This window comes from Lissotriton vulgaris, chromosome 7 (genome assembly GCF_964263255.1).
Source record: "Lissotriton vulgaris chromosome 7, aLisVul1.2, whole genome shotgun sequence".
NCBI lineage: Eukaryota > Metazoa > Chordata > Amphibia > Caudata > Salamandridae > Lissotriton > Lissotriton vulgaris.
In genome coordinates this window covers 726,776,252-726,793,332 of record NC_141695.1, presented here as the reverse complement: position 1 = coordinate 726,793,332, position 17,081 = coordinate 726,776,252, and the positions used below count along the sequence as shown (strand labels likewise).

At 40.1% G+C, this 17,081-nt stretch overlaps 1 protein-coding gene across 2 annotated transcripts in view; it reads left to right on the top strand.

Moving 5' to 3' along the window:
- Positions 1–17,081, top strand: part of LOC147702338 (ATP-binding cassette sub-family A member 9-like) — a 1,822,583-nt gene that overhangs the window by 899,632 nt on the left and 905,870 nt on the right. For both annotated transcript variants that reach the window (XM_086930970.1, XM_086930969.1), the window contains exon 21: positions 3,976–4,113. In XM_086930970.1, the coding sequence (XP_086787096.1) occupies positions 3,976–4,113 (138 nt within the window). The remainder of the gene's footprint in view (positions 1–3,975; positions 4,114–17,081) is intronic.

Sequence of the window (17,081 nt, the reverse complement as noted above, 5' to 3'; positions counted from 1 at the left end):
GCGTCGTACAATCTTGATGTAATTAAGGCATGGACAATGTCCTTCTGAGTTTTCTATGGCAGGAATTTCAAAGTCTTTCTCAGAGATTTCAGTAAAGACTCTGGTAGTAGACTTAACCTGGGATTTGTATGAAAGGGCTATGCCTATTTTTACCCCCAGATATTTTGCATCAGATGTGGAGGCAGGGGGTATCCCAAGCTCATTAGGGCATATTCTGGTCATGTCAATAGAAGAAGGGGTACCACACAACAGTATCTCAGATTTATCTGAGATGAAGTAGAGGCGGTTCTTGTGCATACACTCAGCTACTGCCAGAATTCAGACCTGGAAGTTGACTGTAATTGAGTCAATTTCTGATGCTGGCTGTCAAGTTCTGGTGTAGAGTTGTTAGAAAGTTAACAAGAGAGGCCTCTAAACCCATCTTTAGCAAGAATGCCAATAACTTGGCCCCGTTCACCTTGTCCAATACAGTGGACAAGCTCATAAAGGCCAGGTGCAAAGTACTGTGCCTAGCTATTTTGTGAACAAGCGCCCATTCCCGAATTCTGTTAAACATGACCCTTCCTAAGAATTTAACTGCTGAATCAATTATGTTCATAGATCTATAAAATTTGAGATCAGAACAGCTCTCTTTAATAGAGGCAGGGTTAATTACCAAACTTGACCAAGCGGGAGGAAGACCAGATAGATCAAGGTTGGTAAATACATTAGAAAGTAACCAGGCTCAAAAGTCAACCCTGCATTTGCGAACATCACTTCATTCCTGTTTGGTCTAGGAGCTTTACTGGAGGAACTCTGGTTAAGAGTGATAGCAAATTTATCAACTGTAACAACACAACCTACTTATTACCCCATTAACGCTTAAAAAGGAAATGGTAGTACTAATACCTGGAATTGGTCAGTAAATAGTACTGAAATGGTTCAACCACTGATCTCTCATGACTACTTAAGAGAGAAACCACGTTTTGTTGTATTCTAAAGTCACTAGCCCCTTACCAAAAGACATAAGAATTCTTAAGAAAGGCGGCTGCAGTTAAACAATCCCAATTATCTCTACAGATTTCACATTTCCTTTTTGATGGAGTTGCTTTATATGCAGAATGTATCTTTAAATATCTAAGGGATTCCTTGGTACAGAGGGTAAAATCCCAGTGTAAATCCTTCTTTGCCCCTGAACAAGTGCTGTCAAACTAGTGACTACGGCTGGTCTGCATGCCGCTGTCTGGAGTAAGGGTGTCCTAATAATATCACATATTATCATGACCTGGGGACCTTAACTTTCTCTAGGCACAATATCTTGCATATATGTCCCAAAATTATAGTCAGTATTAATTAACCTGTCCAAAACCTCAATAGGAGTAGACAAAGGCCAGACTAGCCTGTGCCTATTATGTTGGGGTAGAGGCTGAATAGATATATCCTCTGAAACATGCACACGGTCCAGAGGCAAGGTGAAGGGAGCTAACAAAGGTTTATGATTGCCATATCTAACATCCAATGTCTCACACTTCACCATTCTCTGGAATATTCCCTGAGTGGTACAGGTAGTCTTGGCCCAAAAGAGCCCACCAAAGTGTCTGCGCACCGGGTCCATGAACTGAAGATGAGTGCCATGCCCAGCACAGTCCCACCTTTCAGGGCCAAGGATTGTGGTACAGGTAGTCCTGGCACAAAAGAGTCCAGGTAAGAGTACCTAATGACTGCTAACTTCTGTTTCAAACACAAGCAGATACCAATATGCTCCATAATTTGCTCCAGTAAGTGCATGGTCATAGACCTGTGTTTTTTACCCAAGAGTGATGCTGATCATATTGATAAACTTTGCATGAAAGCAATCATAAAAATGATTTCTCAAAAATATTCTTGACAAAGAAAATATTTTTAGATTGTGTGTTAATCTTCCTCGTATGTATCATGCATTCGGCCCATCTACACTGACTTTAATGATTGCCAATAATTTCCTGTTTTGTTTGTATATGTGCAGTGAGACAGGCTGTGCTTCAGACTGTGTCCAGCATTAGGAATGTGGAAGTGTAGCCTCATGTGGAAGAGTATTCTTTGAAAAATGGGTCTTTAGTACTAATTATAGTACTAGATGGATCATCATCAGGATGTTTTCCCTATTATTGGGTTCTGTAATAGGACAAACCATGATTTCTGGCCTTTTCCTCATTCGACTTCTCAGTCTTTGGGCTGGCGATGTCAAGGCTCTGTGGCATGTTACCTGTAACTGACGCAAATTTAATTAAATTGATCCTTAAACAGTTCAGACTGGCACATGGAGGTTATGGCGATCTTACAGCATGGGAAGGATCTGATCCTTCTTTTTCAGACCTTTGATAACTCTGACTTCTTACATGGTACTGTTCAGTAATCATAAACGGTTATACGAGATTCCAGTAAGCAGGATATTGCCACTTTCTAGGTGGGAGAGGACTTACCTGCCACTTAACTGGAAATAGATCTGTATGGGCCAGAATGTAAATATACAAAATATTTTTATAACGTCAAACTCACTCAAACCAAATAAAATTTAGTTAAGTAAGGATACCGTTTCTACGTATTTTGTATTATATTAAAAAGTATCTAAATTGCAGGTAAAAATGCAGTTCATCTAGCAGACACGTGTTTTATACTATAAAAGATTCAGTAACTTTTTAAAGCAAGACTTAATTTTGCATGAATTCATAAGCAATGTGGGTGTATTAGTTTAGGGGCATATTTATCAAGCAGTTGCATCACCCTTGCGCCTCACAATGGGGTGGTAGGACAACGCAACTACAAAGTTAGATTTATCAAGCCACGCAAGGCCACCATGCATGGCCCTGCGTGGCTTGATAAATCTAGAGTAATGCAATGCAAATTTCTGCATGGCCTTACTGTGCCCCAGGGAGGCATTCCATGGGTGGAGAGAGAGTGTTCCCACACATCCATCCTTAAATTTTGGCACTTTCTCATATTTATCAACACTGGTAAACCTGGGAATGTAGCAAAATGCTACTCCTCCCCAAGTGAGGTATAACGAGAAGAAATATCCTAATTTCTCCTTATTTTTCCCTCTTTCTATGTATACTGCATCCTGCAGCACTTTCTATGTGTGTTGCATCCTGCCTAATGCCTAGGGCCGTCAACCTCAAATCTGGGGAACTGTGTTTGAGTCTCGGCAATGACGTTGAACATCCTGTGATTCTGGTCAAATCACTTAATCTCCCCATGCCTAACAAAAATGAATGTGTCCTCATGTAATGCAACTGGTGCTATGTAAAGCGCTCTGATACCGGAAACTCTGATACACAAGTTTGCGCTAAATAAAACTCTGTAAAAAAGATATATATGGTGTCCCTCCCTGCACAAAAACAATTCTGCTTATAATGCAGGCACCTTTGCACCATGGTACTCGGGTGCCTGCGTTGGTGCTAACGAATACATTGTGCACCAGCAAAGGAAATAAAGGAATGCCTCATTATAATGTTAAATATAGCACATTCCTGCCCTTTCCCTATTACACAGTGCAGCACAGCAAGGTGACATGTTGTGCTGTGTGAACTTTTTTTTGGGGATAAAAGTGACCCTCAGTTTCAATAAGTTAAACAAAGTCTATCCATTTCACATCAAAGCCTGTGGAATGAATCTCTGCAGTAGCAACTTCTAGGCTTTGCTTTCAAGTGTGAGAAGCTAACCTTCTTTGCATCTCATGGAGAACCTTGGTAAGCTTGTTCATCAAAGTTTCAGCAGAATGAGCATCAGACATTAAACATAGACTTTGCAACTGCAGATGTTTATACAAATAAGAGAGTTCCAATAAGCTCTGGTTACAGTAAAAAGGAATACTTGGACAATTGTACCATTTGAAGTTGAATTGTTTCTAGTGGTGATTTGTTAAATCACAAACATTGTGTAGATCTGGTGCTCCTAGACATGTACAAATCATGACTATTGAGCTAATGTTTAATGAGAATGTTTTTCGTCCTACAGAGTTACAGATTTTCTCTGCTTACCAACATCCGGTCTGTTAATGGTTTTCCAGTTCTAACAAACATTATTAGCAACGCATTTTTAAGAAGCTTCAATTCCACTGAACATATCCGGGTCTGGAATAACCTGTTTCTGCAGGTGAGTAAAATGTATGACAGCAGCAATTCAAATAGAAATAATAATAATATGATGTCATGTGCTTTAGGCTAGTCCTTTCATTTGTACTTCTTTGTACATACATTTGTCCCATCCACACAACAATAACGATTCCAAAAAGGTGACCTTTTACCTAAAAGCTCTCTCCTGTCTCTTCAACACCAGGCTCTTAGTCTTCTATCAGAATCCCTGAACCTGACATACATAAACATGTCCCCAAGCACTGCAATTATTTTGTAAAGGGTCACCACTTTTTTCATCCTTGGCCAACAGCCAACTGTGCTTGATCGTCCTTGTTTAGAAAAGCATTGGTGATTGTTTTCAAAATATTTATGATTCTTTTCAAGACATCCATGATTGTTTTAAAAACAAATCAGTTATCGTAAAAACCCTGGATTGACCACTTTAGTATAAAAGACCCTCACTCCCCCCTACAAATCAGAGGAGAATTCCTTCCAAACTGAGATGGGGTCCTGCATGCCGAATCTTCGACACACAGCGGTCTGAATTCGCTTGTGGGCTGTCATCCTCGATGCAGAGACGGGGTCCTTCATTCTAAACCATCAGGTGAGGAGGCTGGTTCTTCCTTAGGGGCTTCTTGGCTACAGATACACATAGCTCTATGCATATATACCTACACATGCATGCTAGGCTAGGTACATCAAGGCTAAATACTTAGGACACACATTTTAGGAATATGCAAGTGCTAATGTTTTTATTTGAACTGCTTCTGTTCATATTATTAGCACTATGGTAGAAATGTATCGACTATTTATACTAGCAATCTCTTTCCTATGCTTCTGTCTCCTGATTGTTGTAGCACACATGTTTTACTCAAGGCTGTCGCTGAGTCAATACATTGTTATTGAAATGTCCTATTCGCCATCCTGTGTATTTACTTATAGTAAGCAAGCATGAGTATCTGAGCAGAACATACTATACTGTTTTCCACAATGCCTGAGGGATCAGGGTTGTCATGTTCAAGTGTTTGCCAGAGACTACCTACACCACTGTAGAATATAGGGGGTGGTAGTTGTAGTGGCACTGTAGAGCTAACTGGTCTAATGGCTGACTCATCCGATGGGTTGTACGGAAGCGGTTGGGACACCAAGCCCTCAGTTTAGGTCATCCAAATTGCACAAGTCCTCAGGGACTCCTAGGAACTGCACAGCAATGTGTTCTATAGCACTTCATATCACTTTTCTGCCGTTACTAAGAACTGCAAATAAGACATGTTATCAAAATCATGCAAAATTGCTAGTTGTAGTTGATATTTATTTGGATGTTTACTAAAAGCCATTTCATAACACATCAATAAACTTTTTACAGTGAAAGATGTATATGATCCCTAAAACTAGAAAAAGGAAATAAAGCAAATGATCCCAGTTGTCCATTAATATATATTGGTGTTGGGGTCCATCAGGATGGTGGTGCTCTCAATATATGACTTCATGCAAGTACCTTTGTATGTAGGATGCCCTGAGCGGGGCAATGCAGATTCCGGGAGGCCATGATACAGGGTATTGCCATAACTAAGATGTGGAAACTTTAAGGGCTATAACAGCAGTTCTGAAATCGCTTTCTGGAAGAAATAATTTCACTTCTTTTAGTACAGAAAGGTGGTTCCAGCCCACATAGTTTCTTGTTAATGTGTTCCTTCAGAGAGGGGTTGTTGCATGTGGTCAATTCCAGTAAATTAACAGTGGGTAAAGGTTGGGTTTCATAGTCATCAAGATGAATTTTGTTAAGCCAGGTATGCATGTTTTCTAACTCTATAAGTCCTCGATTTAATATTCCCAAAAATGTACATGCAAGTTGATTGATTCCAGCATGTTGGAACTTCCATATGACAGTGATACATAATCTTAGATGCAAAAACCTGATCTTAGGTTTACCTGAGATTTTAGTAGATAGCGTTTTGGACATATTCTTGCCTATATCCTCAGGCTGGTAAGGCAGGCTTAAATTTTCTGCTTCCAAATGTTGAAACGGAGGAGAAGAGAGTAAGAGAGGACAGAAAAAAAGACACAACGACAGAACATGGCACCCCAAATCATTACTGCCCCATAGTTCTTATGCACGACTCAATACCCACACATGTGCCCTAAGGTTGCTCCTTCACAACTGTCAGACCTTGCAGAATCAAATCGAATACCCAGAGATATCTGGAGGATTTTTATTCCTTGTAATACTTAGCAAAATACCTCCATAGAAGACCCCCACCCACTTCATATTCCCTCCTATCTTTTAAGGTTAGTGCTACCTTTTCTCAAGCCAGGACCTCCTACACTCTAAAGATTCAGTTCTGCCAGAAGAGTATTTTATCAGTTCCCCATCTTGCCAGACCACAGTGCCCCGTGCTGTACCTATTTGTTTCACTGTAAGCATTCTCACAGATTTTTAGGTCCAGCTTCAGCTCGCAAGCGCTGTCTCAAAGACCTGCTGTCATCAATATTGCCACTCTATTCCCGCTTGCTATTTACCATTGGTTCAACTCCTGTGTCACTCTTCTTTGTTGCCTCCTAACTGGTACAAAAGCGGTACAAAAGGGGGTGGTGATGGATGGAGCATCTGAATCAATCAAACAGTCACACCCAGTCAAAAGATCTGGGTTTAATCCATCGCCGTTCTTTAGCCCACTCTGCCACCCCAGTTCAGACATGGCTATATGCAAATCAGTCTGACCCTCTGCCGCATGGGAACAGTCCAGCCTGAACTGCCAAGCCATATCTTCCCTGGACCGGAAACAAGCTTCCGAGGACCGGTTTCTGGCATTCCAACCGTCTTCAGCCCGGCTTGCTTGAATCCAGTGGCAAAGTGAGCAGGGACTCACGTCTGAGCATACCCTGCAACACCTATGGCGGCCAAAAGCAGTACAAAAGGGGGTGGTGATGGACGGAGCATCTAAATCAATCAAACACTCACACCCAGTCAAAAGATCTTGGTTTAATCCATCACCGTTCTTTAGCCCACTCTGCCACCCCAGTTCAGACATGGCTATATGCAAATCAGTCTGACCCTGTGCCTCATGGGAACAGTCCAGCCCGTACTGCCAAGCCATGTCTTCCCTGGACCGGAAACAAGCTGGAATGCCATAAACCGGAGACGGCTGGAATGCCATAAACCGGTCCTCGGAAGCTTGTTTCCGGTCCTGGGAAGACATGGCTTGGGAGTTCGGGCTGGACTGTTCCCATGAGACACAGGGTCAGACTGATTTGCATATAGCCATGTCTGAACTGGGGTGGCAGAGTGGGCTAAAGACCGGTGATGGATTAAACCCAGATCTTTTGACTGGGTGTGAGTGTTTGATTGATTCAGATGCTCCTTCCATCACCACCCCCTTTTGTACCGCTTTTGGCCGCCATAAGTGTGGCAGGGTAAGCTCAGACGTGAGTCCCTTGCTCACTTTGCCACTGGATTCAAGGAAGCTAGGCTGAAGACGGCTGGATTGCCAGAAACCGGTCCTCGGAAGGTTGTTTCCGGTCCAGGGAAGACATGGCTTGGCAGTTCGGGCTGGACTGTTCCCATGAGGCACAGGGTCAGACTGATTTGCATATAGCCATGTCTGAACTGGGGTGGCAGAGTGGGCTAAAGAACTGCGATGGATTAAACCCAGATCTTTTGACTGGTTGTGATTGTTTGATTGATTCAGATGCTCCTTCCATCACCACCCCCTTTTGTACCGCTTTTGGCCGCCATAAGTGTGGCAGGGTATGCTCAGACGTGAGTCCCTTGCTCACTTTGCCACTGGATTCAAGTAAGCCGGGCTGAAGACGGCTGGAATGCCAGAAACCGGTCCTCTGAAGCTTGTTTCCGGTCCAGGGAAGACATGGCTTGGCATTTCGGGCTGGACTGTTCCCATGAGGCACAGGGTCAGACTGATTTGCAAATAGCCATGTCTGAACTGGGGTGGCAGAGTGGGCTAAAGAACGGTGATGGATTAAACCCAGATCTTTTGACTGGGTGTGAGTGTTTGATTGATTCAGACGCTCCGTCCATCACCACCCCCTTTTGTACTCCTAACTGGTACAGGCAGCAGTACATCACTTCCGTTGTTCATTAGAGGAGCATCGGCTAAGCACAGTGTTGTTTGAGCTTTTCTGTTGTTTTAAGAGAACTATTTTTGTTGTAGCTTTAATTTCTTCTCATGCTGGCCATCTAAGCCGATACTCTGCTAGCTGTAACCAGCAGACTTCTCTCAGCCACTCTTTTGCCTTATTTGGGTGCTCGCCTCTTGCAGACGGGCCTCAGAGTGTTTAATTGTTAACGAGTTTACTCACTTCATTTGAAAATCTTTAATTTCGCACATTAGTTTGACATTGCACAGCTGAGATGCACTAAATTATCACTGGAATTATAGGCCTTTAATTTTTGTAAGGGTGTAGCTAACAGAAGGCGTCCTCTAATTGGACAGTTAAGTTATGGTGCTTAAGTTACAGCGGTGGTGACAACTGTAACAGGGTCCTATTATCTTTTTATGACAACTGCTCAAACATTTAATTGTTTCTCAAAGGCCCCTCTCTTCTATAAATGTTTCTATTGTTTTACATGTCACTGAGCTATCGCGGTATATTGTCTGCAAGCTTTTCTCCAGATCCCTTTTGCAGCAGTGAGTTGTGACATTCACTCATGAACAGCACTTTTAATGTCTTTGTTATATGCTACACCTAAGAATTCTATATTTTCTTTCATCTCCTTTCCATTCGTACATAATGGAACAGTTGTACCCTGTTGTGGGGATTTTCTGCTGGATTTCGAACAGTGGGGTTCTTTCTCCTCTCTTCTGCACTGCATAATAAGACTGAGTGTCTGGTGTTCACTGCATGGACTAATCTGACAGGTTATTTTGTTCCGAAGAAGTCAATAAAAATGCTACATTTTCACTCGAACCCTTTGTATGCTCTTTCTTCAGTGTTTGCCTTGAAGTTTCATGTTATATTTCTCTTTGCTTTTTACTTTTAAATATAATCCTTACTATTAAATTCAGGCATGGGATCAACAAGCATTTAAAATGGATGTGAGATGCAAATGGCATTGGGATGCTATAATACTCGGCAGTCTGCACAAGCCAGGGCAGGTTTTTGGCAACTACAGCCAGATCTAATTGACAGAGACCTAAACTGAAGGTTGGCTGGAATCGGTGATATTGACGCACTTTGCGCCAGTTCCAGTCTTTGATTCAAGCTCAATTTTTTGATTCTGAGCATAAAGGTTTTAAAGGCATTTGAGAAAAAATGGCATTTGAATTGTTACCAGGTCTGCTCAAGCAAGTATTTTGTATGTTGCAGTGCTTCATCGACCCAAAAAACAAAACAAGATTAATGGCGGTACAGACTATAATTTCTCAGAACAACATTCATCCCAAAAGGTTAGCTCACATTGTTTTTGTAGTCATCGGGATTTAGGCATGTTGTTTTATGCTTTAGCAAACACAGCCAGCAGCCAACTCATTAGTGATAGAGCAAGGGTACCTGGTTGATGCGTGGAGTGGAAAACATTTAATGTGATCCTTATCAGCTGTTTTCCTTATAATAGTTCACAAAATAAATGTTTACCGCGACGTTGTGGTCTTTTTAAAACCATACTGTTTACTGCTTAATTTTTGCACACCACTTTGCAGCAATACAAGTCATATTTTTTAGTAACTTGTGATCCTTTTGAGCTACAAACTGTTTTGTTGTTAAAATCCTCAGACTATGCCGCAGATAATGTTTTATATGGCAAATATAGCAAAGCCATAATTATGTGAAAAACAAGTGTATTTGGGATGTTCTATGATCGGAAACGTATCCTACTTTGGGAATGTATTTTAATATCAATAGCCCATATTAAACCTTAAATAAACACATGTATCCATTGGTTTAATTAAATAACCAATAAAGCTTTACCTGGTTAGTGAAATGCGAATACAAAAAATTGGGAAGTTTTGCTCTTTCTGGCCATACCGCTGCCTCTGCCCACTGACCTAATACATAGGTTATTCCAGCCCTCTGATTCTTCACACACAGATCCCCTACTTTTTTACTCCACTTCGACCATTGCACTAATCTATGTCAAAAGATCTTGATCTAGACCGAGCCCTTGCCACCTTAGTTGGATGACCTTTTGGTTACTGTATTGCCCCGAACTGGTAGTGGGTACCACCCCCCCCCATATACACAAGCACAATGCTACCTTCACTTCAAACAAATTATGCAATCAGAATGTTAGCCTTGTGCTCCTTCTGACTATTCCTGGATGGAGACACGCGAGCGCGCAATCCAAGATAGCCGCCGCGTAAGAGTCTTCGTGCATTTTCGGACCTTTTTTGCTCCTTAAACGCCGAATTTCAGTCAGAACAACATCTTAAAGGAGATTGCTGCATTTCTAAAGAACTAACCTTTGTTGTGGAGTGTTTTCAAAGGTTTCTGCATGGTGTAAGTGGTTTTTTTCACTGCCTGGTTCCTACTCCCTACACAGCACTCAGGTACAGCCAAGATTTCTGTCAAAAAGCGGAGTGAATTGTCAGGAAAGGGCCTGGCTTAGGCCTAGCCACTCCCACAGCCCATTTTAGCTGCTGCACATGTCATTTCTTGGTTATTTCCACAGCTTTTGCTTTCTCATACAATATTTTGCTTCTGAAATTATAATTCTGTCTCTTTTAACTTCAAAATGGAAAATAAAAGTTCTATTAATAATAAAAGGAGACAGCAAGTTTCTCCTCCTCCTGCTAAATCTAAAGTAGTGTAGTCTTCTGAACCTTCACAATCTTTAATATTGGAGGAAATTCAGGCTCTTTGAATCAATACAGATACTATTGCTTCTGAAGTTAAAAATGTGCGCAAAGAAATGGCCAGCATATCAATAACATTTTTGGATAAATCCATCAAAATACCGGATAATAAGCTCAAACTTGAAACATTTACTCCACTCATAGCAAAAGTTTCACCTATGTGCTCAACATTATTGGACTTGAAAAATTGTAACAGAATATAATCTACGCATATTTAATTTGCCTGAAGATGTTGAGGGAAATAACTACAGATTATATTTGGAGAATGTATTGGTATTTTACAAATTAAAGTCTCAGAAAAGTTTGAAATTGATAAGGCTCATAGAATTCCCTCACACAGGAACCCTCTACACACAAAACCGCAACAAATTATTGTTAAAGTTCTTCAACACCACCATTTGGTTTTAATTAGAAAAGCAGCTAGAGAAATATCTTAATTGATGGTGAATGGAAATAAAATATTCATTCATCAAGACTTCGCCAAAAAAACTGTCTCAATTTGTAAAGATTTTACTGCTCTTCGTCCTCAAATACAGAGTCTAGGCTACAAATATGGTCTTTTTGATCCCTCGACGATGCACATTTGGAAGGATAACTTCTCTAAATCTTTTCAACGTCCAGAAGATTTGAGACTTTTTTGGAACATAGTCACAGCACTCAATGGATACCAATGACTCTGCTATATGATTTTTACCAGTTATATATTTTCTGACACAGTATTGAGATTTCTTTCTAAAGGGCTCCAGCGGTTCTGGTCATGCTTGTAAAGCGTGTGCGCATTTTACATTTCACATTTAAATCTTCAGTTTGTCATTTTTTCCATGTTTTTTAATTTTTCCTTTCCTTCTTCCTCATTTGGAGCTACCTTTTTCTCATTCTATTGATCTTCCTTTATCTCCCCCTTCTTGATCTCTTTTCTCATTTCTTCTATTATGGCTAATACACACAATATTAAAGTAGTTTCATTAAATGTTAAAGGTTTGGGCCATCCAGTTAAACATACAAAAATTCTAGATTATCTAAGTAGTTGCAAAGCGGATGTTTGTTTTATACAAGAGACTCATATAGATGATAACATTTTAGATTACACGAAGAAGAAATGGGTAGATACTATTGTCTCTTCTCCTGCTAATGGTGTAGCTATTTTATTTGCAAAAAAATTACATTGTCAAATTTTGAGTAAAACTTCTGACAAGGATGGTAGATATATCCTCATTAAAATTAAAATTCATGACACATTTTTATTTTTTTTAAATGTTTATGGCCCTACAGCAGATGACTCATTTTTTTGGACTAATCTTTCTACAGAGGTTCTAAAGGTCGGTAATACCCCTATAATTGTTGGATGCGATTTTAATGTTATCTCTGACCCTTTATTAGATAGATTACCTCTTACTAAGTTTCACCCTTCTAAAGTTTATTTTGCTTTCAAATCATTTATTCAAGCCACTAAGTTATCTGAAATTTGGAGATTACATTTTCCTATAGGCAAAAGTTTTACGTTCTTCTCAAATCCTCACAATTCCCATTCTTGAATTGATTGTTTATTGGTTTCCAGGCAACTAATTAGTTCAATAACTACTCCTACTCAGATCATGCTATGATTTCTTTGGTTTTGAATTTAAAATCAAATTTGATTAAACAATCTAGATGGCGAATGGACACTGGTATAATTTTAAATGAGTATAACAAGCCTACACTCTTATCCGCCATTCAAGAAATTTTTATACTCAACCCTGAATGTTCTACTTCTATGATTAATAGATGGGATGTTTTCAAAGCTTATATTAGGGGTGTCACTATAGCTATTATGGCCCATGAAAATAAAACCTTTCATGCAAATGCTAAAATCCTTCAAACACAGATTGCAAAATGTGAGTGACTTTTTATTACATCCAGCAATCCTCAATATAAATTTAAGCTACAAAAATTGCATTATGAGTTTAATTCTATCCTTAGTAAAAGAGCAGTTATCCAAATCTCGAATACTAAAGCCGGATTTAGCTTTAATGCCAATAGATCCGGAAGACTATTAGCTAATTTTCTGCGTATAAAACTCAAATCAATTCAATTCATGGTCTTCATGGTAACATTGCTCTTTCTCACCATGACATTGTTAATTAATTTTTTTATTTCTATTCTGTATTATATTATAAACCCAATTTTCAGGATGTTTCCTTAATCGATTCCTTCCTAAATTCCTGTAAGTTGCCCAAGATTTCACAAACAGATACAATTGGACTTGATGCTCCTATTACTAAAGATCAAATCATATCAGCTAGAAAAATCCTTAAAAAGAACAAATCCCCTGGTCCAGAAGAGATTCCAGCTTAATTTTACAAAGAATTTCAGTCACACCTGTTTCCTTTTTTACACCAACTATTTATGTTTTTTGGATCCACAGGAACTACCTCTGGTTCTTTTACAGAAGCTCTAATTATAGTACTTCTGAAACCAGATAAAGATCCGACTCTTGGGCCTAATTATCTTCCTATATCCTTAATCAAGATTGTAAATTGCATGCTAAAATTCTTGCTACTAGATTGGCCCCCATATTAGTAGGGGTGGGTGGAAGTCGCGTAATGGACTTTCACGGAGAGGCACGGAAATAGAACCAATTTCCGTGCCTCTCTGCAAATTTCCGTTACGTGACACCCGCCCACTGCCCGCCCGCCTTTTGCCCGCCTACTGCCCGCCTACTGCCCGCCGGCAATATTAAAAAATATTAAAGCCTGAAATGAACTTTAAAGCACTTACCTTAACACAGAGACATCTCTTCCTGTCTATCGAGCCTTCTTCTCATACGCAGGCTCCCATGCATGCGCAGTTTCAAAGAAGATGGCACCAGAAAGAGGAAGAGATGTCCCCACGTTAAGGTAAGTGTTTTAAAGTTTATTTCAGGCTATAATATTTTTAATATGGCAGGCGGGAGGTGGCCAGGGGCTGGCGGGCGGCCAACTTCCGTTCCGCCCCCGAGTGTGCAGAAATTTGCCCCGTTTTTCTGCCTTCTTTGCGGAAGGGAAAATTTCCGCACAATCCGTGGGCGCAACAGAAATGTCTGCCCACCCCTACATATTAGATTCTATTATACATCCTGACCAATCTGGTTTATAAAGAATAGATATTCTGCTAATAACACAAGAACTTTGCAACATATTATTGGTCAAAGCCCTACTTTAACCTTGCCATCTGGAATTTTAGCCTTACATGCTGAGAAGGCATTTGATAAAATCCATTGGCAATTTTTATTTTATACGCTATCCTCATTTAATTTTGAAGATACTTTTATACGCATGATTTCAGCTCTATATTTTGCCCCTACTGCTCATTTATTTATTAATGGCCAAGTCTCAAATCTATTTTTGCTTTTTAGAGGTACAAGACAAGGATGTCCTCTTTCTGCTCTCTAATTTTTAATTGGCATTGAACCTTTTCTTATCTCTGTAAGAAAATGTGATAATATTAAAGGGATAAATATTAAGGATGTTATTGTTAAAACCCTTGCGTATGCGGATGATGTACTTTTATTTGTTAGTGACCCTATATCTTCATTCCCATCATTAATGGATATTATAACAAATTATTCTACAGTTTCTGAATACACTTTAAATACCAACAAAACTGAATTTTTTCCCTTAAATGTTTATTGTACTCCTGATATGCTTCCCATGCATGATATTACTTGGCAAAAGAATAAGTTAAAATATCTTGGAAGTTTATTTTCATCATCTATAAAATCAACAATAAATTTAAATTGTGAATAAATCCGAAATTATATTAAAAATAAAAAGTCTAAATGGACATCATTACATCTTTCATGGTGGAGCAGAATGGATTCCATGACCATGACTATTGCTCCCAAAGTCTTTTATACCCTTGCCATGATCTCTACACAATTTCCATTAAAGTTTTATAAAGATGTTGATACATTTTTGTCAAAGTTTTTATGGAACAACAAATCTCCTTGTATTAGTTATAAAAAATTAAAAGGGCCTAAACTTAATGCTGGATTTGGTACCCAAGACTTTTTCTCTTTTCCATAAAGCTTTAATTTTAAAACAACGTTCATTATGGTTTAATCACTCCTTTTTAAATAATCCTCCTGCGTGGCTTCCTCGACGACCTATAACATTGAAATCTTCGTGCATTAAACGGATGATTTCTGGAAGACTCTCCTCCAGTCGATTCATTTTATTCTTTGACAACAAGCTACATATTGGATTATACCTTTGCATGCCTCTCCCTGTTCCCATATATTCTTGGGTTCAAAATCGGGGATAAGGGTGATAGTGATCATCGCCCCCAGGAAATTCAACTAACAGCTACTGCACCTAGTTCAATCAGGCCAGACATATCCCTGGGGCCTATTCACACCTTAAATCTAAAAAGGATCAAATGCACGACAAACAACTCAAACGGGCAGGCCGAATCTGCAATACAACTCTTTAATTCACAAGCTTCCAGCACAGTTGATCAAATCACTTACCGGGGACATTTCACTGCCATACTGCTAGAAAAACTTGCAGATACTCTCCCCACAAAAGACAATTTTCAGAAAAAATGTGGAAAAAATAAAATAAAGAAAGAGCAGAGAGTACAGCTCAAGTCACTCATTATATCAATAAATTCGATTCCGTGCAAGCTGAGAAGATCCCCAGGGAACACTAGTGCACAAGCATCCCTGAATCACCAAAGGGCAGAGCTAAAAAGGCTGAAATGGAACATCAAGAGAAATGGCGAGAACGAAATCTGGGCAAAATTCCTATACAACACGAATAGTAACAACAGTGCCAGCTTCTGGAAAACTGTGAATGGGATCATGCGCCCACAATTTAGGGGCATAGGGTCACACATTTCAGAAGCAAATTTGATAAAATATCTTACTAGTCACTTTAATAACCATCCAGAAAATGCAGGAGCACAAACGGTCATCAGCTGGAATCCAGAATGACAAGGGTATCCGAGATAAGGGAGCAGGAGTACTCAGCCACAGGAATCAAACCATCAGGCGTAGCGACCCACCTGCTGTCACTCTTAATTAAAAAGCAGATTGCTAAAGGGATGAAAGAAGGAGCCCCAGGACCGAATGGCATTCCACCTGCCCTGTTCAAAGTGAAGAGTGAAGATTGGGCGGATATCCTACAACCTTTCTTTCCTTGAATTAGACAGATGAACAGAATACCAGAATCCTGGAGGGGCTCGACAAGAGTCCCAATTCACAAAAAAAGGGACAAGACCAAGCCCAACAACTACCGCCTAGTAGCTTGATAATGAAGCGAAATATTTTGTGGGCATCATATTAAAGGAGCTCACACTCTGGGCAGAGACTAACCAGATAATACCACTGAATCAGACCTGTTTCTGCAAAATGACTAGTACATCTACAAATATCCTCGCAATCTCTCTAGTAATTGACGTAGCAAAATCGTCCAAGTTACCTCTACACCTGTGTTATATTGACTTCAGTGCTGCCTTTGACAATGTAGAGAGAGGTAGACTATGAGGGAAACTGGCATGATGGGACATTCCACAGACTACCTTAAATATGCTGATGCTTCTACACACGGACACCTGGTTCAGGTGAAACTGCGTGGACTGAAACAGGGTTGTATGCTTGCACCAACCCTGTTCAACCTATTCATGGCAGACCTCCCGAAGGTGGTTGACACCTGTAACTCCCACTCTTCAATGGTGGGAGGGAGAACTTTAACCAATTTCATGTACGCAGACAACGTAGTTCTGCTCAGTCACACTCACGTCGGTCTTCAACACCTACTGACGGAAATGCAGAAATACGCAACAGACGCTAAGGAGCTGGATAGCACGCAAGTTAAAGCTTATAGAACCATGCTCTGCCTTCCGCTCTATACATCACCCGCCCAAATAAGGTTGAAGGTTGGCCTTCAACAAAAAGTCTTAGCCAGGTATGGTGCTTACATCATCTGTTGGCATAAGATAAGAAGTGTAACTACAAACACGTTAAACTATCTGTTGTGGCATGACATCCAACACAGGGAGTTCTCTCAGGCAGCCTTGGAATCTTCCAAACTTTCTGGACTTTGGGATGCACAACTCGGCTATCACAATTTTGAAAAACTAGTCTGGAAAAACATAAAATGATTCTCCTTATTGGAGGACAAAGCAAGCTTCTCGAAAAGATCTCATGCCTGGATGACCC